The sequence below is a fragment of the Geotrypetes seraphini genome, chromosome 11 (genome assembly GCF_902459505.1).
Source record: "Geotrypetes seraphini chromosome 11, aGeoSer1.1, whole genome shotgun sequence".
Classification (NCBI taxonomy): Eukaryota; Metazoa; Chordata; class Amphibia; order Gymnophiona; family Dermophiidae; genus Geotrypetes; species Geotrypetes seraphini.
The window spans coordinates 39,196,329-39,222,176 of NC_047094.1; the positions used below are offsets into that span (position 1 = coordinate 39,196,329).

Genomic DNA, 25,848 nt, shown 5'->3' on the forward strand with positions numbered 1-25,848 from the left:
TGGATATCCTGAAAACCTGACCTGGCTCCGGCTCTCGAGGACCGGAATTGCCTACCCCTGCCCTAGGTCAACACCGAAATGCACAAATAAAAAAAACTAACTAATTCCATACAATCTGGGATCAAATAAATTCTTTATTAGATAATCCTGTAGCATTAACTTATGATACTGTGATATTTGGCATATCTATGAGGAAAAAGAGTCAGATATCGGCAAGTAATAACAAACTTTTATTGATTATGACAGGAGTTGCCATGCAACATATTACTACAAATTGGAAAGATCACACAAGACTTAATTTTAATTTCTGGAGGAATTCACTATGTCACATATATAGAATGGAACGTTCAATAGCAATACAAAATGGAAATTATAAAAGGTTTAATGAAATATGGGGGCCATTGAAATTGTTTTGTAATGAATAAACACCATTTTCTTAACATTATTTATGATTGGAAGGGAAAGGGGAGGGTTTATATAAATGAAAAAAAAAAAAAAAGAAAAATGTAAAAAAGAAATATGACAAAGATTGATTCAATTAAATAATTGTATGGAAAGGGAGGGGGGAAGAAGGGTTTAGATATATATACCTTTGTTATGATCTTGATAGATTTATCAAGTGATGTTAGTAAATCTATGTATTACTTATATTGTGCACTTGCTGAAAGTTTAAAAATGAATAAAGAATTATAAAAAAAAACAAAACTAAAGTGCATCCACGCCTATTTTTCAGAAAGCGATTTTGCCCAGCTACTATATGCATTTGTATTATCCCGCCTAGATTACTGCAACGCTCTACTATTGGGCCTACCAGCAAAAACACTCTCCAATCTCCAAGGGGTACAAAACGCCAAATCTGACTCCTAAAAACCTGGGCTTCCACGACCACGTCATCCCTGCACTAATTTCCATGCACTGGCTGCCTATCGAAAAACGATGCGCTTTTAAAGCCTTGATATTAGCCTTCAAGACTTTCCACAAGATGACACCAAACTACATCGCATCAAAACTACAAATTTATTTCCCCAACAGATCACTAAGATCCCAAACAGAAAAACGGCTGATCTTGCCACCTGGCCATTCACTCAAGTCTGAAACAGCCAGAAGACGTTCTTATTCTCATTACTTACCTAAATTATGGAACACCATCCCCCCTCCATTAGATCTCTAGACAGTCTTTGGAACTTCAGAAAAGCCGTGAAAACCTTCCTCTTTACAAACCCAGCTCCTTGATGACCCGCGTCCACATCCCTGATGGATTGATCGCAAAGACACCACCAAATACACCAAACAGAATCTCACTAAAACTTGCTTGCCACCGCAAATATAACCATAATTAGTACCACATTCTCAAACAAAGATGCACTCACTTGCTAAGAAAAGCTACTGTATGTTATGTCCACACTGTAAATACTGAAATCTAAAACCCTTTGTCTATACTGTAAATGCCATAAACTCTGTATTTCTCACTAAAGTATGTCCTACCCATACTATGAATTCTGGGCTCCTTTGGGAGGACAGGCTAAATAAATGACTAAATAAATTAATTCAGATAACACCTTCTACAGGAGTAAATATGCTCTCTGTATGAACCAGCAAGCAGAATTTTCAGCTGTATCACATACAGCCCTGCCTACTTAGAGGTAAGAGACACACAAACTTCCACAGTGAATTTTGTTACTTATGCTAACTTTGATTGATCTGTGGAGTATAGCTCATACCTCTGTTACAGTTCTCTATCACACAGCTCTTGGGATGCAGCAAATCATAGCTGTTAATGTTTAAACTGTGGATTGATTGTGCTGCCTTTAACACCACAGCCACTGTATCATTTGGCTGTTCATTCAATATGTATTTTCTCTTGATTCTTTTTGCGGGTGGTGGGAGTAATCGTAACAGTTGACCAGCTAAGATAAGAGCACCAGAGGAGAAGTCATGAGACTACTTTTAGTCCTAATAGTACTGTCTTTGGGTAGGAAAACAGTGCAAACAAAGTGTTGCTGGTAAGTTTATAAATCTTAGCCATAACAGGTGCATGTTAGTGTATTGCAAAATGAAAAATCTACCAAGATTATTTTTAATTTTGGTATGTTTGTACTTTTGAAGGCTGCTAGAAATTGTAAGCTACAAAATAATTGGAGTCCATCAAGAAGATGAACTGTTAGAGTGTTTATCCCCTGCAACAAGCCGGACCTTTCGAATAGAGGTAAACTTCATTTCTGTTTGTGGATGAAGCATTGTATAGTGCAGTGTACTACTAATCGTGATTATATCAGAGAAAAAGAGATTTTCTGTTGAGAAACAGGATGAATTTGTCACACAAGTAGGTGATGTCATTGGCAGTATCAACACAGATTAAATCTGAGCTCATAGAAACCTGGATGTTTTTTCTGGCCATGCGAGGGAATTCCTATATAACCACTATCACAGGTCTCTTTGGTCTTAATTTGAACTACAGAATGGATTTGGTTCTATTGTGTGTTCTGAATATTAGGCATTAAGAGAGAAGTCTTTTTTTCTCCATTTTTTTGTTCCATTTGTTTTCCTGCCATCCCTCAGTCCCATTAGTATGCCTTGAGTATTTATTTAAATTTTTCACCCTTTTTTTTAAACTGACTAACTTACATAGTACTTTTTGCCATGGTAAACACAATCAGTAGTTTGGAAAAGTGCATTTGCAGCTGGAAGATGTTGATTACGGATGTGCCATCAACCTTTTGTTCTTGTACTGTATATTGCCTATAACCTAATAGTTCAGGATTTACAAGATAGAAGCTCTGCATCCCTCCAGTTGTAGAAAAATATAAAGGGAAATGATTGAAATGGTTCTGGTAGACCACAGGCTCATGGCCAATGGGGATAACAGAGACTACTCCAGTCCTACTAGTGTGCCATAGAAAATAATTGCAGAAAACACATCTCCAAGAAAAGGAGGCTGGAGGCTATTACGCTGTAGGTCTGAGAAAGGAAAACTGTAGCTTACCTAGTACCAGAAGCCATAATGTACAAATTTGTTATTGTTGGTGCCATTAGTACTCCCAATACCAAAGCTATAGTTGGTGCTGCTGTCTTCCTTGGGACCCGTCAAACTTAGCCACACAAATTTTTAGCAAGCAAAGATTGCTCTTGTTACCACAGAATGGTAACTTCTCACTTGGACCTTTTTTAGTGAGCACAGGAGAGAGGAGTCTGTGGAACAGTTTTGGCACTTAGTGAAGAATTACTTTTGTGACATGCTGGTCCTGTCCCAGAATATGAGCATGTGTTGAAATGGTACTGAGTGATCCTGGAGAAACTCCATGATGATTTCGTGAAGCAAGATCTCCCTCCTTAAATCTACAAAAGAAGTACCTGGATGTAATATGTGAACTGCTTTTGATTGTAACCACAGAAAGACAGTTTTTCAAATCTCAACTCCCCTCCCCACCCCCCTCTTTTCCATCTATAAAATTTGAAACTCCAAAAACTTTCTGATCTGGCAAGTTTTTTCTTCCACCAGTCCATGGCAACAGTGCAGTGAAACACCAAAATAGGGTGTTTTAGCAAAAATATTGTATCAATCTTTTCTGTTAATTATACTGTTTTCTTGAGACTTCATGTGCTCAGATGAACAGGCCATGTACACTGTGGGCTATAAATAGGGCTTCTGATTTTACTTACAGCTGGATCAGGAATTTGGGTTTTCAGTTAAAAGCTAACTTCCTTAGAATCCCTCTAGACCAGTCCAAATGCATGGGATCAGTGTGTGTACCTGTGCAGCCCAGGTAGGCATTTTTTTTTTCCTCTCAGAGAATAGTTAAACTCTGGAATGCATAGCCAGAGGATGTGGTAAGATCGTTTAGTGTAGCTGGTTTTAAGAAAAGTTTGGACAAGTTCCTGGAGGAAAAGTCCATAGTCTTATTGAGAAAGACATGGGGGAAGCCACTACTTGCCCTGTATCGGTAGCATGGAATATTGCTACTCTTTGGGTTTTGGCCAGGTATTAGTGAACTGGGTTAGCCACCGTGAGAATGGGCTAGTGGGCTTGATGGACCATTGGTCTGACCCAGTAGGGCTATTCTTATGCTCTTATGATGGCCAGTGGGGATGCCCTTGAAAAGCAGAAATTAAAATGAAGTTATTAGGGTTCTTTTTATTGCCCAGGGGTATCACACCCCATATTCCAGGTCTTCTACCCCCTCCTCTTTTGTCTATAGGTTATAGGGGGTATCTGTGCCTTGGGTCCTCCCCCCACTTTCTCTAGGAAAGGATACTTGAGTGTCTGGCTGGGGCACAGGAAGTAGCAGACTGTCAAAAAGGTAAGACAAAAGATTGCACTTTGTTGCAAGTGATTTTGTTTTGACTGCTGTCTGGAGGTTGGAGAAAATTAGATTCTCTCCAGGACTGCGTGTCCCTCGTTTGGTAGCCAGTAATGTATGTGCATGCAAAAGGGAGGAGAGCAAGTGCTGTAGACTGCTGTGTGCATTAAATGGTAAAAACAGAGCAATGCTCCAGTGTTGGACAGGCCAGAATAGCACTGCTGGGTTTCGAGATCTCTGGGATACTGTAGCGACATGCAAATTCTATCCCCTATTGAAGAGGGGAAGCTGAAGAAGCAGAGTGTAGCCTGGGGCAGAAAGGTGGCTGAGCCCACAGGCCTCCATATGTGTAGCAGGCCCCACCTAGTCTATCTCTATCAGACCTGGGCTGCACAGGTATAAACATTGATCTCACATATTTGGATTCATCAAGAAATGACTTAAAGAAAGAAAACTAGCAGGTAAGATCTAATTTTTCCTTTCTCAATTTTTTGTCCAGGCTGCTCCTTGTAACCTTGTGCAAGTTACTTAATCTCCCATTGCCCCAGGCACATTAGATAAGAGTGTGAGCCCACTAGGGCAGATAGGGAAATATGCTTCAATACCTGAATGTAAACTATAGAATGACACAGGGAAAACATTTGTCCCCACAAGCTCGGTCCTTATTTCTGCCCCATCCCTGTGAGCTTGGTCTCCGCGAGCTCAGTCCCTGTCTCCGCAAGCTCGGTCCCTGCAAGCTCAATCCCCGTCCCTGCAAGTTAGGCCCCCGTTTCCGCCCCATCCCTGCGAGTTTGGCCCTAATCCCCATGAGCTCGGTCCCCGTCCCGTCACTGCGAGCTCGGCCCCCCGTCTCCACCCTGTCCCCGTGAGTACGGTCCCCTTCTCTGCCCCGTCCCTACAAACCATCTGATCCCATCCGCAGAAGCCTCAAATAGTTATGATTTTATATTGAACTTATTTTATTGAAATATAAAAAGAAACAATATTCTGTACAATTATCATTTTATAAACACAAATAATACAGAGTAAGGATCAACAAAACCCCTGTCTCCCCTTCACAAATTTCCCCTCCACTATCGAGAAAACTAAATAAGCCAAACTATTACAGAATGCTACACAGAAAATTCATGCTAGCAGAATACTGCAGTCACACATGGCAGGAATAGTGTTAGGGGAGTGCAACTAGGGCACTTACCCCCAGCTAGAAGCTAAAGCAGCACATCCTGGGTTTTACAGTCCCCAGTTATGTCTAACACTAGCTCTAGCAGGATACATATTTCAAATCTGATATATTCTATCACAAAATAGAAATTTTTTTTCTGTCTTTTGTTGTCTGGTTATTTTATTCTTCACATCACATCATTCTCAGGCTCTGGTTTCTGTCTGTCTACTCTTAAACTCACTTGTCAGGGTCTCCTGACCATTTGACATGTCTTCTTTCTCCATGCTCACCATTCATCTTTCACCTCTGTGTATGTTTTTTCCCCCATGTTCAGCAAGCATCTCCTTTCTCTGTTTCCTATACTTGCCCATCTCACTGCATTCATCATCTCACCATTCTATGATCTCCTCATCCAGTGTACAGTATCACTCCTCTATGACCCGCCTGCCCAGCATCTTCCTTCCCTCAGTCACCATGTCATTCTCTAATGTAAACCACTTAGGCTATAAGTGGTATATAAATACAAAAAAAAAAAAAATCCCAAAAAACACATTACAGCCAACCCTCAGTTATGAGAATCCTCACTTGTGTGACTGATTCATCTTGCTTGTCCTCAACACATAGTTGCTGCTTATCTGTAATGAGGGTTCCTTATTGTTCTTACCAGACCAAGTGGATCCAAAATTGATGCAGGTTTCCCTACAGATCTGTTTCTCCTGGAACTCAACGAAGGGGAGATTGCCCCTTAATAGGATCACAAGTTAGAAACATGAAGGTAGATAAAGGTCAAATGGCTCATCCAGTCTGCCCATCCACAGCATTCACTATCTCCTCCTCTTCCTAAGAGATCCCATGTTCCCATTTCACACTTCCTTGAATTCACACACTGGCGTCGTCTCCACCACCTCTACTGGGAGACTGTTCCATGCATCTTCCACCCTTTCTGTAAAAATGTATTTCCTTAGATTACTTCTGAATATGTCTCCTCTTAATTTCATCCTATGCCCTCCCATTCCAGAGCTTCCTTTTAAATAAAAGATTTGCCTCATGCCACTTAGGTATTGAAACATTATTTCATATCTCCCTTCTCCTGCCTTTCCTCCAAAGTATACATATTCTGATCTTTAAGTCTGTCTCCATATGTCTTATGATGAAAACCACTGACCATTTTAGTAGCCTTTCCAGTGCAATAGGAGAATCATTCTAGACAAGCAGGTTATCTCCCAATGGCCGTGAGTCATCTGCAGAAGGAATCCACTCTGGATTTTTTTCTGTACTTCACTGAGAGCTCTACTGCCACCTGTAGTTTTTCCCTTCTGTACACAAGCCTGAAGAAGTGTTTCTGTTCTGCTCTTTTACCGGTCCTGGGTAAGGTGTCGGCATATTAGAGAATGCTCTGGTTCAGACAAAGGGCAACAACAACAAAAAAAGGTAATTCCACTTCTAAAGCTCCTCTTGCAAGGCTCCATTTTAAGGGGCAGTTCCTATTTGTCTTAGACCTGGATGATCTCAAGATTCTTTGGTAGACTGTCGTTCTATAACCCTGCCTGACAGCAGACACAGAACATCGGAAGGTTCAGGATGCTCTAATTTTTTGGCTCCAGGTGTTCTCGCCCTTATTTCAGTTCCACGGTTCAGAGATTTTCCCAGGAATACAGGTAGAGGTTCTCCGGTTCCAGGCTTTTCAGTCTTCCATCTCCTGTTCTGCTGCCCTGCAAGAAGTCAGAATGACGCCAGGCCGAGGGAGCCCCTTTTGAATATAGGGGGCAGACTTTCAGTGTTCCTGCAGGCCTGGATTCAACTTACGTCTGACCGGTGGATTCTGGACATTATTCAGACCAACTACAAACTGGAATTTGCCTGGCTTCTAACAGATTGGTTGGTGGGCTCTCTTGTGGAGCATCCAGACAAGGCGGTCAAGGTGCAGGCCACTGTGCAACGCTTGTTGGACATTCCGGTGCCACCCGAAGACTCAGGCTCGGGCAGATACTCATAAGAACATAAGCATCGCCTCTGCTGAGTCAGACCACAGGTCCATCATGCCCAGCAGTCCGCTCCCGTGGTGGCCCTCCCAGGCCAATGATCTGTAAGTGATCTTTTACTTAAAAAACACTTTGCTCTGTATAGTATCCCTCTAATTATAACCTTCAATCCCCTTTTCCTTTAAGAAATCATCCAATCCCATTTTGAAACCCAAAATCGTACTCTGTTCTACCACCTCCTCTGGAAGCGCATTCCAGGTGTCCACCACCCTCTGAGTGAAGAAGAATTTCCTAGCATTTGTTCTGAATCTGTCTCCTTTCAATTTTTTTGAGTGCCCTCTTGTTTTAGTTGCCTCCGCCAGTCTGAAGAATCTGTCCCTCTCTACCTTCTCTCTATCTTTCATGATCTTGTAAGTTTCTGTCATGTCCCCTTTGAGCCTCAGCTTCTCTAATCTTTTGACATATGAAAGGTTTTCCATGCCTTTTATCATTCTTGTTGCTCTTCTCTGGACCCTCTCGAGTATCACCATATCCTTCTTAAGGTACGGCGACCAGTATTGAACGCAGTACTCCAAATGTGGGCGCACCATCGCCCGATACAGTGGCAGTACTATGTCCCATTGTACAAGCTCTACTGAAGAAACAGGACACACCAGAAAGGAGTAGGAGTAGCACTTTACATAAAGGATACCATTCACTCGACCGAAGTGGATGCAGTAGCGACAAATGACCAACTGGAATCACTATGGGTTAAAATTCCAGGAAGAAAGGGAACCGAGATAAAGATGGGACTGTACTACCGCCCACCTGGGCAAACAGAAGCATCCTAGACCTTACGCATGTCAAGGCAGCGCTCCAGATCCTGCGCTTTCATAGTGAGCCAGTGCGATCTGTCATACTGGCAGTAATCCCAGGAGAGTTCCTGGCCTCTCTTAATCTTACAGAGGCTTACTTGCATGTTCCATTTTTCCCAGCGCACCATAAGATTCTCTGGTTTCATGTTCTGGAGAATCATTACCAATTTTCACCTCTGCCTTTTGGCCTGACAATCGCTCCTTGTACCTTCCCCAAGGTGATGGTGGTCATGGCAGCCCACTTCCGGAAGACGGGGCTGCAGCTACACACCTACTTGGACATCTGGCTGATTAGAGCTCCCTTATTCTCTTAGGGTCAGCGCACGGTGGATCCAGGTGATCTAGGTCCTGGAGGAACTGGGTTGGATTGTGGATTACAGGCAGAGCTATTTGATACCAATACAGTCCCTGGAATACCTGGATGTGTTGTTTGATATGGCAGCAGGCTGTATCTATCGTCCAGAGGCATGGAGACTGAAGTTGTGCTCTCATATTTCTTGTCTCCTAGACAAGACAGCTCCATCGGTGTGGGATTTTCTTTAAGTACTGGGGTCCATGGTGGCCACAATACTGTGTTTCCCTGAAAATAAGTGTTTTATTAATTTTAGGCCCAAAAAACGCACTAGATCTTATTTTTGGGGTATGTACATGATCATCTCTCCCTTCCTCCTTCCTTTTTCTCTCCCACATGTGCAGCATCTTTCCTCCCCTCCCATCCCTCGTGCAGCAGGATTCTTGCCCAGCTTCTATCCTTCCCTCCCTCCCATCCCTTGTGCAGCAGAACCCTTACCCAGCTTCTATCCTTCCCTTCCCTCCCATCCCTTGTGCAGCAGAAGCCTTGAACGAGCACCCGTCCCCACAGCCGAATCACCATCTTTCCTTGCCTCCCATCCGAACCCCGCCGACCGTGAGCGAGCCTTACATACCTCCCTAAGCAGCGTTGAGCCGGCAGCACTCTAAACAGGCTGCTTCGGCCTTGTCCACCTGTGAATTCACTGTGCCGTGTTGTTATGTCATCAGTAATGCAGCAGAGTGAATCTTGCCCACTTAATATAGTAATTGCAAAAAATCTCAAATGTGTTACTCAGTATACCAACACTACAAAGCAGGGTACAATTAACCAAATTACCTATCTCGAAAAGTATTTAATACATATATTAGAACTAGACAGGTATATACTGTATTTTTATTAAATAACACAGTTCTTAACACTATATTATACATTAAACATAAATGAATCCATATTGCACTTTCAGTTACTAAAATCTGTATTATCCCACAATACAGTAGAAGAAAACCTGGAGCTTGTACGCGGTCCATTCACAAGCCTTTTCTGATGAAAATAAACTTCTCCCTCCGTATTCGCGAGGGATGCGGGCAAAACATAGCCTTGAATACTGAAAAACCGTGAATAATTTTTTGCATGTTATTTGCAGTTTTTCGGTAAAATAGACCTGGAAAAGATAATAAACCGTAAATAATCCGGCCTGCGATTTGCTCCGTACAATGCTGGGAGCAGCGATTTCCTTCAGGAACCACTGGGAGCAGCGATTTCCTCCATGAACCACTGGGAACAACGATTTCCAATGTGAAACACCAGGTTCAGTGATGAAAATTAGGGGGTGGAGTCAGCAGCTGAAAAATCGCGGATACAGAGGGAGAAGTGTAAAGCTGTTCGACATCATAGTCTTCTCACTCCAATTCAGACTGTATCCAGCCAGCCCGACATAGCACCATGTTTCGCTATTATAGTATCTTCAGGAGCTGAAACTGGCAGGTTTTCAACTTCTTTACTGCTTCATTTCATTATAGATTAGCAACTGCAATGTTCACAAGCCCATTCTCCCCTCAACTGTTTGTATCCTGTCTGAGGGGAGAGTAGGCTTGTGAACCCGTGAATGAAATGAAACAGTAAAGAAGTTGAAAACCTGCAGATGCTGTAATAGTGAAACGTGGTGCTACGTCAGGCTGGCTGGATACAGTCTGAATTGGAGTGAGAACGCATTATAACAGCTTTGTCTAAGAATCAATATATGCTTGTTGGAACATTGGAGAATACCGGAGAAATGAAATAATACAGACTATAATGTGGAACAGCTTTATTTTCATCAGAAAAGGCTTGTAAATGGACTGAGTACAAGCTCCAGGTTTTCTTCCACTGTATTGTGAGATAATACAGATTTTAGTAACTGAAAGTGCAATATGGATTCATTTATGTTTAATGTATAATATAGTGTTAAGATTTGTGTTATTTAATAAAAAAATACAGTATATTTAAATAAAAAACCTCTCTAGTTTATATTAAGTGTGTTACTCAGGTATCTCATTTAAGGAATTTGTTACTGTTGACAATCCAAAATCTAATCTAATCTTTCATCTTGTTATACCGCATCATCCCTATAAATAGGACTTGATGCAATTTACAGAGCAAAATATACTAGTGTACATAACATACATAAAAGCCATAAACTCTTTAATTTGAGGGATTTTTAAAAAATATCTCCTGGAAGTGTTGTAGAATCAATATTCGTATTAGTTTTTAATGTTTAATACCTAGTCTGACCAAACAGGTTAAGGCAGTTACAAAATTAGCAGTATGTAGGCTTGAAATTTTTTGGTGGCCCTCACGGCTTCCTGATATTTACACTGCAGCCCTTTACATGAAAAAGGTTGGCGACTACTGCTCTGTTCCATTTTAAAAGTCTTCCTTTCATGCCTCCATGAGTTTGCAGAAAAACCAGCTCTTTTCGCAGGGGTGTGGGGGGGGGGGAAAGGCAATCACTCCAGGAAATTCAGCTGTCTCCTCTTTCATTAGCAAAAAAAGGGATGAAATGACTTCTCTGTGAAAAGGCTAAAGTGTGTAAGGCTTTTCAACCTGCAGAAGAAACAGCTGAGGGGAGGATATGATAAAGGTTTATAAAATACTGAGTGGTGTGGAATTGGGTAGATAAGAATCACTTTGTTTATTCTTCAAAAATACTAGGATTAGGGGGCATGCAATGAAGCTACTAAGTAGTAGATTTATAACAAACCGGAGAAAATATTTCTTCACTCAACATGTAATTAAACTCCAGAATTTGTTGTCTGAGAATGTGGTAAAAGCAGTTCGCTTAACAGGGTTTAAAAAAGGTTTTAATAATTTCCTAAAAGAAAAGTCCATAAGCCATTATGAAGATGGACTTGGGAAAATCCACTGCTTATTCCTAGGATAAGCAGCATAAAAACTGTGTTTTACTGTTTGGGATCTTGCCAGGTACTTATGATCTGGGTTGACCACTGTTGCAAATAGGATACTGGGTAGAGAATGACACAGGGAAAAAATCTGTCCCTGTCACTGCACCGTCCCCGGCCCACCATCCTCTGCACCGCCCCTTCACCGCCCCGTCACCGCCATCCCTTTCACGTCACCGCCACTGCCATCCCATTCACCGCCCCGTCACCGTCCCCGCAGCATCCATATAAGCCTTAGTACTGCAATATTTAGCTTATTCCTTTCTTATAAATCAAAGTTCTGGCTGCTGAACTAGAGAAAGAGATGTTCAGCTGGCAGGGCTTTGTTTATAAATTTTTATCAACACAACTAATATACTACTTTATCCTAAAGCAAAAAATAAATAGAATGTTTTTTTCTACCTTTGTTGTCTGGTTTCTGCTTTCCACATCTTCTCATTCAATTCCTTCCATCCACTGTGTGTCTTCTCTCTGCGTCTTCCATTTGCTGTTTCTGTGCCTCTCCCTTCACCCCCCTCCCACAATTGGTCTAGCACCTATCTTCTTCCCTCTGCTCCCACATAGTCTGGCATCTGTCTTCTTCCCTTCCAGCGTCTTCTCCCCACTCTGCCTTCCACATTTCCCTTCAGGGTCTGTTCCTCTCTACCCTCTTTCAATGTCTGTTCTATTCCTTTCCACCACCACCCTTCCCTCCCTCCTTTACCATCTGTTCCTTTCTACCACCCTTCTTTCATATCTTCTATCAGTCCCCCCACCATCACTAGCAGTCTCTCTTCTCCCTTACCATGAGCAAATACAACTTCTGAAAATTATATTGCTGAGGTTTTATTTCTAATGCCTCAGCATTAGACATCAATTTTATAATTCTTACTGTCTGCTCTGATTTCATTCACAATTTGGTTTGTGTTGTGGCTGAGGATTCCATGAGGCATTTAACCTTTTCCTGTCTCTTGAACTGTGATTTCAAGTCGATTCCTTCAATAATGGAGTCTCACGGCAGTAGCAGTTTTCTCTTTTGGGCTCTTTTGACATTTTTAAGGGATTTCTTGTACATTTGGTGCTGGTCTTCTTTGATGAGGTCACTTCAGAATCTATTTCCAAGGAAGAGAAACTTTTTCCCTTTCACTCCCTCCTTGTGTGAGCCAGGAACACGCGGTCCCCGCAGCCCCCACCCACACGCCGGCTCGATCATTTAACCATCTTCCTCTCTCCACCTCACCTTAGTTTGCCGGCTTTCTTTTTCGGCGACCGGCACTCTTTCAAAGAGCCTCGCATGCGCGGCTGCTCAAAGTTCAATCTTCTGCTCTGCTGCAACTTCCTGTTTCCGGTTGGGTCAGAGCAGAAGACTGAATACTGAGCAGCCGCGCTTGCGCGGCTCTTTGAAAGCGTGCCGGTTGCCGAAAAAGAAAGCCGGCAAACTAAGGTGAGGTGGAGAGAGGAAGCTGGTTAAACGATCGAGCGGGTGGGGGCTGCGGGGACCGCGCGATCCTTGATGCCTCACTGCGATGACAAGACCATTCACCGCTCCACGGGGCGGTGAATGGCCTTGTCCCCGTCCCCGCAGAGGCTGCTATTTTTCATTCCCTGTTTTGGCGGGTTACCCGCGGCTAAACCGCCACTGTGTCATTCTCTAATACTGGGCTCAAAGAACCTTCAGTCTGCCCCAATATGTTCTTGCAAGAATTATCCAAGGCGGCTGCTACCTGGATACAGGTTCAGGAGAAGTTCTACAGGATGAAAATTCCTCTCTTAAGCAGTAAGAGAAGAGCTTTCCGTCCTGATATATAAAAATTGGACACAAAACACTAAAGACTTTAAAACAAAATCTTTGAGATTTATAATAATAAATGGAAAGTAAATATAAAATTATAAAGTAGTTATGTGTTCAGTTGGAAGGAATAAGAAACTCGCTTTACAGTCTCCTGTTCAAACTCCTTCAACAAAATCTGGACAAAGCTATACATTTTATCCTTTTGCTGACATTAACATACAATAGTCTGATGTGTAAGCTTCCTAAACAAGTATATCCTGAGGAGCCTAGCTCATTTACAAAAACATATTTTTTCATATAATTGTCCAAGTTAACCCTTGATAGCCTGAACTAAAGATAAATTTCCATTGTAAAAGATAGACCAGTATTTACTTAACACATCTAATAGATGTCAGTGTTACTCCTTTTCTCCATATAACAACTGACATTTACCTGTCAAACATACATTATTTCAGTAGAAAAGCTCTAATTCCTGGTTTATAAGGACAGACTTTTCAGACACTTCCTAAAATCTGTGTAAACTCTTAATTAACTTTTGTGTTCGTTATCTATAAGAAACAGTGGCATTCACATGATTATGTGTAAGTCTATATACAAAGACAGTTTTCCTGTTTCCTCTAGAATCTTTATTTTTCAATTCCATGATTATTTAAACAATGGTAATGGTATATAAATTTACTTATGTCTTAAAAGTCACAAGTCAAACTTAAACTTTTGAACTTCCTTAGCATTAGCTAAAATGTAGAATCAACAATTTAAGCCTTTCAATCCTTAATCAGACTTTGTCTCTATAGATCTCTCATCTGAGTCCCCAGATTTTTAATAGACACCTTACTTTAATTCATTCTCAACCTCACTTTTTATTGCACCTGTAAGTTTCAGAAATTCCTCAATAGAATCACTTAGCCTCAGTTTTCAATTGCATGTTGAGAGAAGATGGTTGTTGAGTCAGCCTCCATTCTTCAGGAGAGAAAGATCCCTCAACTTTAGGACGCATCCTGGGCTAAAGCGAGTTTTGTAGCCCTGAAAGACAGCTGCAGGACTGCAACATTGTGTTTTTTGCATTCTTTTGTCAAGCTTGATGTTTGGGCTAGGCAAGAGAGGTGCTTTTGACAGGGTGGTCTTGCAAGGTGTTATGTCTTCCTCCTGCCTTGTGGGATAGAAGCTCTGGTATATCCCATAGGTGATCTAGCAGGAAGATGAAATTGTTCTTACCTATTAATTTCCTTTTCTTAAGTCCTGATAGATCAGTCCAGGACCTGCCCTGGTAGACTGATAGAATCCAGTAGACACCTGGTTGCTATATCTGCCACCTGTCTTTGTATAGTCAGTTCTGCAGAACTAACCCTAAGGGGCCTCCACTCTGGGCAGGTTTGGTTTACGTGGTTCTATTGGGGTTTTGGGTTTTTTTCTTTTTATTGTCTGTTTGGTTTTGTTTTTAACCCTTGATTGTTTTGGTCTCTGAGCAGCTTTGGCAATAGCATTCTGGAATGTTCCTGGCTGCACCATTTCTTATATTGGTGGTGATATCACAGCCTTTAAATCTCTAGCTTTATCTGTTAGTAGTGGGACATAACCTATACGTCTGCACTGTTCTAGCAGGACTTAAGGACATTAACAGGTAAGAATATATTTGTCACCTTCTCAAAAGCTTTATATTGATACATTGCAGAAAAATGTGTTCCTTATACAGAAAAGTCACTTTGCAATTTTTTTTAAACTTTCCTCTATAAAATGATTATTTCATATTTGTCTCTCTAGTAAATCATTGGGCACCCTCTATCCTTCCATCTTTATGTAGCCTTTCATATTAATTCCCTCTTCAAAGCCAGGTACTTTTATTACTTGTATACAGGAAGTTCATGGTGGCTGTGTCAGTATTATCTGGCCATTAGGTGCTGCTTTGAGTGGCATATTGCTCAGCAGTGCTACCATACTGTAAAAGTTGAAGTTTAAGGCAACATTGACCATATATATCAATTTTATTACAGGAAATACCTTTGGATCAGGTAGACATAGATAAAGAAAATGAAATTCTTATTACAGTGGCACATTTCCACAAAGAGGTATTTGGGACATTTGGAATTCCTTTCTTGCTTAGGATACACCAGGTATGTTATCTTGGTTCTGCAGATTTAAGAATTTCCAGAAAAATGTTGTTATATAAACCATGTGATAATTTAATATGAGAAAGCTAAGTAATTGTATAGGTAAATATTGCCATGTACAATAAGTGAACTTGTTTAAAGCATATTAATTTGCTATAAGTATTTAATGTTCATACATTGTTCTCTGGGGATTGTGGTGCTTATTTTTAGGCTCAAGATTTTTGGGATATTTATCACAGCTCAGGTTACATTTGTTTATGGAAGTGGAAAAAATTATATTTTTATGAGGTTGGAAGCAGTGGTCATAATTTAGCTTGCATGAATTTGGAAAAAAAATATTAATTCTAAACAAGATGAAACACATTCTCATATATATGCTGTCTAGTATAGTTTAATATACATTATAAGGATTCAGTCCAAAAGAATATAATAAAATTGTGTTTATATTGAGAAAGTTTGTTTTTATTTTACACTATTTTGATGTATGGTCTGTTATATTGGCCAAGAGTACATGTTTAGTGATAGATTTATGCTCTATAATCCGTAGTCTCTCTTGAATTTTTGTGTTTATCATTGGTGTTCCATTGCTTTCATACTGTGCTTTTTTCAGCTGAGAAGCCAGTGAGGCTTGAGCAGATTTTTAGTACTGCAAAAAGAAAAACATGCTCTTGAAAAACCTTTACATTTTTTCAAGGGTGAACATTTCAGAGAGGTGATGAAGCGGATTCAGGTGATGCAAGACATCCAAGAAAAAGAGTTTGAGAAGGTACCAATCAATATATTAAGTGCTTGACTAGCTATAGTTTATAGATTTTGTTAGAGGAAAAAGTATGGATAGATTCAGGTTTCTAAAAGTAGCATCCTGTTAAATGCATATGACCTAATCAAAAGTAATTTTTAGGAAACATAAGCTGTTTTCTAATTCATTGTGTCTAGTAGTCCTGAACACTAGGGTTATGCATCTGAACCCACAAGTTACTTGCAGAATGCTGTCAATCATCTTTGAACTAGAGAGTTGTGCGGGGACAGAAATCAAACCCACCCCCATTCCAGTGGAATCAAATCCATCCTGGCATGTAATCTCTTCTGTCTCCGCCCGTCCCCATAAACTTCAGAAGTAGTTATTTCATTTAATTATGCCACTGAATTAAAGGCTCTGGTAGAGACCCATTTACAAATAAGCAAAAACACTTTATTAATTTGGAAATATTAATTAGAAAGAATACATACTTTGTAAACGGGTCTCTGCCCGAGCCTCTAATGTAAATATAAATACTCCAGCTGATGAGTACCCTCAAGCTATGTCAGCTGAGGACTTCCTCTGAAGGTGGCCGGGGTCCCTTTTGTTAAGCTTGACATGCAGCAGTAGCGTTCCTGAGTCACAGATGCTGGCAGTGACTGCTACAGTGGAGGGAAGTTCTGGTTGCCTTTGGAAGAGGTCCTCAGCTGGCGGTGCTTGGGGATCCCTACCAGCCACAGCAAGGATCAGCAAGTACATCAGCACTGGAGAAATAAAACCAGAAATGCATTCCTGGGTTGTTTTTTTTTTGGGGGGGGGGTCACCTTTGTTGTCTGGAGATTTATTTCAAGTTTATCCCAGTTTTTCTCTTTTCTGCATTCCTGTCTTCTGCAAATTCTTCTTCAAGCTGTCCATTAGTTGCTGTCCATTAGTTCCTCCTACCATGATCCAGCATTTCTCTTCCTCCCATTGTACAACATCCTCGCTCCCTTTTATCCTGGATCATTCTCCTTCTTTTTTTCCTTCCCACACCTGCATAGCATTTCTTCCTCTTTCCTACACCCCCGTGTGCAACATGTGTCTCCCTCTCTCTCTCTCACTGTCCATCATCTCTCTTTCTCTCATTCCCTCCCTTGCTGCAAAGAGTGAGAAAAGAGAGAGAGAGAGGTATCCAGGGTTCATATCTTCCATCCCCTCTACTGCCACATCTGACATTTCTCCCTTTCTCATCCCTTGACCATGTGCAGCATCTGTCATCCCTGGCCACCAGAACCATGCACAATATTTCTCTTTCTTTTCACCCCTTTTCCATCACTATGCCACATCTCTCCCTCCACCATGTCCAACATTTCTTGCTCTTGCATCTCTTTCAGTCTGTCCCACTGTTCCCTCTCCCTCTCATCTTTCTCTTCCCTCTGCATCTCTACCTTACTCCTTCCCTCCCTATGTCCAATAATTCTCCTCTTCCCCATGTGCACAATCTCTTTCCTTCTCACTCATACACCCATGCCCAACAATTCTTCTTTTTTTTTTTTTTTATTATACTTTGAATACTTACACTATCCAATAAAATAAAAGGAGAAAAAAGGAAATCTCATAAACAATACATAATCAATCATACATATACAAATCCTTTTCAAGCCCACATTAATGGGGAGACATGATACTATTTCATCAAAAAATTCAGGAAAAGATAAAATAAATAATTCTCAATTCACCTTAGCGAACCTTAAATCATTTCTTACTAATAGGGAATCTTATTTACTCCTCTTAATTTTCCTCAGGAATGAAACTTATATGAAAATTTAAGCTCCTTTCTGTTCTCTAGCAACTAAAAACTGTTGTAGTTGTATGGGGTCCCAAAAAACATATTCAATATCTTGTATCTTGACTAAACATTTACATGGGAATTTCAAATAAAAGGATGCCTCTAGAGCCAAAACTCTAACTTTTAATTTCAAAAACTCTTCCTCCTAAATCGCGTAGCTCTAGAGACATCCGGAAAAATCCTAACCAAATCCCCACAAAATTTTGTTAATCTATTTTTGAAATAAAGTTTAATTATCAACATCTTATCTATCTCATTCATGCATGTTATCACCAGGGTGGACCGATTCTGAATCACATCCTGGGTATCTTCCAAAAATTCCATCAAATTAATTTCGGTAGTGACCAAATGGTCCACCTCCTGGGCAGATTCAATTTTTTTTTTTTTTTTTTTTTTGAGGAACATAATAATAATTATTAATTGGAAAATTCTCAGTATTGGCCAATCCCAACAATTCTTCTTTTCTTTTCCCTCCCCCTCCTCAGCATCTCCTTTCTTCTCTCCCTCCATCCTATATCCCAAGTTTATGCCCCATTCCTTTCTCCCAAGTTCATGTCCCCTCCCTTCCTTCTGTGTCCAAACGTACTTCCTCCCTCCCTTTTGTGTCCCAAGTTCATACCCCCTCTCTCTCCCTTCCTTGGCCCAGTGCCACTTGCTCATTCCTTCTTTTCTGTGGCCCACCTACTTCTGTGCCCCCCTCTCATGAGACTGTACCAGAGCTGTCCAGGTTTGCTGCTTCTTTCCGGCTTTCCAGCCATACTTTCTTCTTGGCAGGGCGGTGGTTCCTGAACACTGCATGTCGCTGATCCAGAAGCCTTCCCTCTGACATCGGAGGAAAGGTTTCTGGGTCGGCTGTGGGCAGCGTGCTGGGACCGCTGCATGCTGCTTTGTAAAGGGGGTCGGGTGCGGCTGGAGGGCAGGAAAAGGAGGTGCACTACTGAGGTAAATCGAACTCCTCGAGGTTCCTCCATCCCTGTGGGTTCCCCAGGGTTCCCATCATCCCCATGCAGCTCTCTACTTTGAATTCCACCTCTGTTTTTTTGGGGGTTGGGGTTTTTTTAATTATTTTTTTCAAGCAAGTTGCTCTAAAGAGTTTCTACTCTGTTCTGTGTGTGGTTTTATTATTTTCAAGTATTTTTTCTTAGTTGGAGCCTCGGTGCTCAGAGTTTCCCTACCTCCTTACCTGGGAGAAGGCGCAGACTCATGCTGCAGAAGTCTGCTGCTAACAGAATCAGCCCTTGGGGACACCTAGCTAGCCAACCTGCTTTTGTATTTTTTGGATCTCAGGGACCGTCCTCTGCATAGCTGCTTGCATCACTGATTTATCAGGAGCTTGAGTGCAGGCTGTTTGGCTCCATCCCGGCTTGACTGGGCTTGATAATGGTCATTTCCTCCTCCTCCTTTGTGGCAAAAGGTTTTGTGGGGGTTGAGGCTCAGTCCGACATTGGTCAGACTGTCAGCCTGAAGACCAAGTTTGTCACGCAAACCTGTAAAACAGTTCATCTCTATTTTTCCCACCTGCACTCCTAAGTTGAAGCAGGCAAGGCACATTGGGGTTAGGGGTTGTCTCCAAAATTGAAATTTGAAGGTTTAAACAGCCAGAGCCAAGGTCCCTCATCTCCAAAAACCCTTTCACTTCATTTTTTGTACTTCAGGGGAATCCCCACGCGCCATTTCTGGTGCAGATTTGCTGGCAGTGGCCATCTTGGATTTTAAACAGTCTATTTCTAAAACCTCCATTTGCCTCAGAACACCTCCATTTTATTTATAATCGATAGGTATGGACCCCTTGGGCCTTTCCACCCTTGTACCCAGATTTGTGCTGGATGGCCGACCAAGGAGGATCCACATTCCAGGAGGGGGTGGGAACCTTGGGTTCAGCTTCCTCTGAGTCCACTAGGGCTGGTGATCCACAGGAGGTGCGATCCCAAGGGAAAAGCTTTTCCAGAGCCTTCCGAAGGTATATTGGCTAAGTGCAGATGCATGGTTGCTGTGGAACCCAGGAGGATCTGCAGGGATTCCCTGCCTAGATCCTCAAGACCCCCAATACAAGGCTTCTCCTTGGATTTTGTGAACCTTATGTAGAATGCCTAGTTGATCTTAACAAGTGTCCTCGCATCTGCGTTAAGCGCGATGGAGGTGCTAGCCCAGGGGATCTTCCCCTCAGCATGCGCCCCCAACCAGACTACTAGACTACAAGAAATAATATTATTGAGGTAAGAACCTAATCTTTCTTTATAATTTTTTTACTGCCTTGTTTTGTTACTTATTATATTAACATGTAAGCTTCACAAAAGTATAATGGCAGGTGGGTATAAATTGAAATAAAATTTGTTACAAGCCCTGTATATTAATTTATATAATGATGGTACTGCTTAATATATAAAAGTATGATAGTGAGGTTCAGTTTATAGATACTAGTGCTGCCCGATTTTTGTTTCAAATCAATTCACCGATTCGAATCAGGTGAATTGATTTGAAACATTTCGGTTTTTAAAAAAATCGGCCTCCTGATTTGATGACTGACCCTCCCCCCCATGCCTTCTAAAGCAGGAGTGGCAATGCTGCCTCTTGCTGGCCGTCCGCTGCTGCTCCTGCTTGAGGGGGGAGGGTCAGTCGGAAAGGCCTGCATGTTCCCCAAGCTTCCCCGCTCTTACCTTAAGATAATATAGCAGCATGAAGGATTGCAGGTACAGGTCTGCTCCCCCCCCTTTCCGGAAGGACTGCATGTTCCCCCATCTTCCCCACTTTTACCTTAAGATAAAATGGCAGCCTGCAGGATTGCCGATGCTAGCGATCCTTGTACCTGGCGTCATCCTCTGCCGCGATCCTGTCCCTGACGTTAGAGGAGGGGCAGGACCGTAGCAGAGAGAGTGTGCTTCTGAGGAGGATGGCAGCTGCAAGGATCGCTACAGCACCGGCTATCCTGCAGGCTGCCATATTAGCTTAAGGTAAAAGCGGGGAAGCTGGGGGAACATGCAGGCCTTCAAGGGGGGGAAGGCCTTCATGGAAGGGGGGCAGTATAATACATTTTCTATACTCATATGTTGAAGATTGAGAGATGCCTGCCAGGCCTGTGCAGAGGGAGGAGGAAGGGGTAAAATAGGGGAGGGGGAAATGCCAGGCCTGGAGTGAAGGGAAGAGAGAGACCAAACCAAAAAGAGGGGGAGGAAAGCAGAGGAGAGGTGCTGGACTAATGGAGAGAGGGAGAGAGAAATGCAAGACCATAGGGGGAAGGGTACAAAAGGGACAGATACTGCTCTAAAGTAGGTGGGCAGGGTGAAGGATGACAGGAGAGATGGGAGGAGAAAGCCTGTACCTGGGGAAGGGGGATACAGGAGGTAAGGAGGAGAGAAGGAAGAAATTGGATATGGGGAAAGACATGAAACAGAGAAAAGATGCTGAGCATGGAGGGAGCATAGGAACAGGGACACAAAGGGGGCACTACTGGAGAGGAGACTAGGGACAGGGACACAGAAAAGAGATGCTAGATATGATAGATAAGGAATTCAGAGGGAGGATGGATGGTGAACAGGGGAAGCTGGGGGAACATGCAAGCCTTCGGGGGGGTGGGGCCTGATGTAGAAGTACACGGAGGGAGGGAAGGGTGGTTCAAAGAGACGTGCATATACTGGACTGGGGGGAGGGGGAAGAAATAATGGGTCTAAAAACAGGAGAGGGAGAGAGATGGATAATGGGATTTAGGGAAGGAACAGAAAGGGAGGGAAGTTGGACACAAGGGATGGTGTGGAGGGGAGGTGCAGGATAGAGATACTGGATAGGAGGGTAGTTGGGAAAAGGAAGGGAGAGCTGGGTGGCCCTGGGGTGATGGGGAAGGGGCTTGGTGGGGAAGGAGGGAGAGATGCTGGATGAAAGTGTAGTTGAGAAAAGTTGAGATGGTGGATCTAGGGATGGGGGTCCATCGCTTCAGCTTCAGGGATGGAGATGAAAAAAAGGAAAGATGCCAGACCTCCGGGGAAGGGAAACAGAAGGGGAGGTCAGAGATGGAAGATGGATGGCTAGCACGGAGAAAGAAAGAAGGGAGACCCTGGCAAGCGAGTTATCAGAAGACAACCAGAGCCTGGGACATCATGATTTGAAAAATAACCAGACAACAAAAGGTAGAAAAAATAATTTTATTTTCTGTTTTGTGATTACAATATGTCAGATTTGAAATGTATATCCTGCCAGAGCTGGTGTTAGATCGCGAACGTGAGCTAGGATTTAATAGAGAGAGGAAAAGTCTTTTTTGTTTGTTTAGACCACAGCGCCAGTGTGGGTAGGAAAGAGAAAAGTGGGTGAAGAGGCTATAAAATAAACCCACCAGGACGTTTGAAAAAAACAAAACAAAACCCCACCCAATTGGACAGCAAAATCGAATCGAAAAATCGATTCAATAGGCTGAATCAAATCAACATTTTTTTCCTGAATCAGGCAGCACTAATAGATACCCAACACACCGGGGATACTTAATAACCAAACGTGTCACCAGGGACAATATAATACAATGTAATAAACCAAAGAAAATCCTGAGTGTATGCAATTCAGATACAATGTAGCATTTTTTTTGAGTGCTCAGAAAAAAGTTTGTGAGAGACCAGATTTAGAAAGCTCCAGTTAAATCTTGCATAAACATTTAAATTTTTCTGTGCCAGAGCGGAACAAAGGCTTAGGCGGGTGTTGATGCGTTTCGCATCCAGCTGCTTCAGAAAACCCGACACTGACTTTATTCGTGTTGATCAATAAACACAAAAATGTACCTTTCTCATCTTCTTAATATAACATATAAGAACAAAGCAGTGCCTCTGCTGGGTCAGACCAGAGGTCCATCATGCCCAGCAGTCCGCTCACGCGGCAGCCCATCAGGTTCAGGACCTGTATAGTGATCCTCTATCTATACCCTTCTATCCCCTTTTCCTTCAGGAAGTTATCCAATATGTCAAATAACAACCTCACACCAAAATAATGCCCATACTTTGATTACCTCACGATTTGTTGTGTCTCTTCACCACCACCCCCACCCCCCACCTTAGAAATACTGAGGTGAGTAAAAGATGTAAACCGGGATCTGGAGGAGTTTCCCGAACAGGAGCAGGTCTTTACTTATGTTAAAAAGCTCCTCATTCAACTTCTTTATTCAGACTTCATGGCTGTACCATTTGGTTTACAGACCAGCACGAATAGTCAGTGTCGGGTTTTCTGAGGCAGGTGGATGTGAAACATGTCAAGACCCACCTAAGCCTTTGCTTTGTTCCAGCACAGATAAGTTTTTTGTTGTTTTTTTAAGTTTATGCAAGATTTAACTGGCAAGATGTAGAAAACTTATGAAATGCAAAGTCATGTTGTGTGCTGTGATTGAAGAAGGAGAGTTTTCCTGCTGCTGGAGCTCTGCTCTTAAGTTTGGTCTCACAAACTTTTTTCTGAGCACTCAAAAAAAAACATGTTACATTGTATTTGAATTAAGAATCACTGAGGACTTTCTTTGGTCTGTTACAGTGTTTATAGATGACATTTGCCTTTCTAGTTTTCATACAGTTCACCAAAATTAATTCAATGGGCACAATCTTGCTGTACATCTTATTTCTTTTTCTATGTTTTTTTCTTTGCAAGTTTAAGTTTGCCATTGTAATGATGGGTCGACACCAATATATTAGTGAAGATGAATATGAAGTGAATTTGAAAGACTTTGAGCCCCAGCCTGGTGAGTGGCAATAGATTTTTGTTAAATATAAATGAAATCCTTATATTTAATTATGTTGTTGGTGGGCTGTTTCCATTAATGCGATATTTTATATAGTTAACCATAAATTAACTACAAACTAATGGCGTAGTAAGGGGAGGCAGATCGCCCCAGGTGCTGTCTTGGGGGCACTGGCATCTCTCTGCCCCCCACGCCACGCTCACACCCTCCAACCTCCCCTGCATCCCTCCCCCCGGTACCTCTTTAAATCTTTGCTAGCACAAGCAGTTACTTTAGCCTGCTGCTCGCACCGGCCTGGTTCCCTCTGAAATCACTTTCAGATCACGGGGCTGGAATTAACATCAGAAGGAAAGCCAAAACTGGTGCAAGCTGCAGACCAGAAAAGCTGCTTGCACTAATGAAGATTTAAAGAGGTATAGGGTTGTGAGGGGAGGGTGCAAGCTTGGCATGGGGGGGTGGAGGGCCCACCGACCCAGGCACCTCCTACCCTCGCTACGCCACTGCTAGAAACTGTGTATATTTATAAAGTGAGAAGGTTAGTAGTAATGCACACCCATTAAAAATTACAAAAGGAAAGGCTTTAAAAAATGAAGTTCTTCGATCCCATGGAAACTCAAACCTCACTATACAGTCGTAGTTTGACAGCTTTTCAAGCATGGCTGCAAGAGGTTGCAGGATCATTTTTTTGTGTTAAAGCTTAAGAATTGCATTCGTGTTTATACTAGATCTGTCCAGACAAGTAGGTCGTGTGTCCCTGCCAGTATATGGAGATTGGAAAAAATAAGCTGACTTTTTTCATAAAGTCTGATATCCCCAACAGCTCTTCAATATCTGTCTCCAGCAGGTGAGATTTTTGAGCTCACAGGGTAAAGAAGACAAGAAAGGCATTTGCCCTAGGATTGATCTCAGATAAACTCAACAGGCCAGCAAAATGAGTCAAAGAAGAAAAGTTAGGGGTTGTAGATCCAGCTAGAAACATGTTAGACATCCAGTTTTTTTGTAGATGTTGCTCCCCAGAACCAGGACATACTGTAGTTGGGAAGTATATCCAGTGCTGGGCAGACTTCTAGGACAGATCAAGAAATAATATGCTATTGCATCATGTGCTATGAGTTTATTTTATTGGGCAGATCGGATGGACCATGAAGGTCTTTATTTGCTGTCATTTACTAAAATACTATAAATTACAGTGGGGTACCGTATTTTCCCACATATAGGCTGCCCCCCCTGTATAGGCTGCAAAAAATGCCTATACGAGTTTAAAAACTGGTAGATAAGCCGCCCCATTTTAGTAGCCGCAGCTTATCTACCAGTAACTGGGCGGCCTATACAGCATTTTAAAATCATCCCCCCACCCTCCCTCCCCTTACCTCCCTCACTGGCAGCGACCTCCTTGAATCGTTGCAGAGCAGGAGCGATCTTTGCGTCTGCAGGCCAGCCCTGCGCTGCTTCCTGTATGGCTTTGCCGGCAGTTCTCGCGGGGCCGGCCTGTAGACGCAAAGATCGCTCCTGCTCTGCAACGCTGGCAGTGCAATTTGAGGAGGCCGCCACTAATGAGGGAGGTGGGGCTGGTCTGCAGACAAAAAAATCGCTCCTGCTCTGCAATGTTGGTGGTGCGATTTGAGGAGATCGCCGCCAGCAAGGGAGGTAAGGGAGGGCGGGGGGATGATTTTAAAATGCTGTACAGGCCCCCAGCCGGCTTGCAAAACCCATATATAGGCCGTGGCCTATATATGGGGAAATACGGTGCACAAGACACTTGCTCTGCTTGCTTTATGAACACAAGGCTCCTTAATGGAAGATCCTATATTTTTTTGTTCAACCTTGTATATAGAATAGATCAGTTTATATAATGAGGATACCTGGTGTCAATGGTTACAACTTTTGGATGGCATGAAAGTAAACTATGTAATAGTCCAATATTAATTTGGTTTATCTGCATAGTCAGGTTTACAAAAAAAAGGCCACTTTTAACTTGGTAAGACCTATTCCTTGTGTTCTATCCATTTTTCAAAATACAGTGGTACCTTGGTTACGAGCATAATTCATTACAGTAGCGTGCTCGTAATCCAAAGTACTCGTATAGCAGAGCAACTTTCCCCATAGGCCATAATGTCAACGCTGACAATTTATTACACAACCCAAAAGGTGCCAAGGAACTGGGAGGAAGTGGC

At 42.3% G+C, this 25,848-nt stretch overlaps 1 protein-coding gene across 2 annotated transcripts in view; it reads left to right on the top strand.

Annotated features, from left to right (window-relative positions):
• USP7 (ubiquitin specific peptidase 7) overlaps positions 1 to 25,848 on the top strand; it is a 396,159-nt gene that overhangs the window by 365,688 nt on the left and 4,623 nt on the right. For both annotated transcript variants that reach the window (XM_033962812.1, XM_033962811.1), the window contains exons 27-30: positions 2,107 to 2,206; positions 15,290 to 15,409; positions 16,101 to 16,172; positions 23,584 to 23,674. In XM_033962812.1, the coding sequence (XP_033818703.1) occupies positions 2,107 to 2,206; positions 15,290 to 15,409; positions 16,101 to 16,172; positions 23,584 to 23,674 (383 nt within the window). The remainder of the gene's footprint in view (positions 1 to 2,106; positions 2,207 to 15,289; positions 15,410 to 16,100; positions 16,173 to 23,583; positions 23,675 to 25,848) is intronic.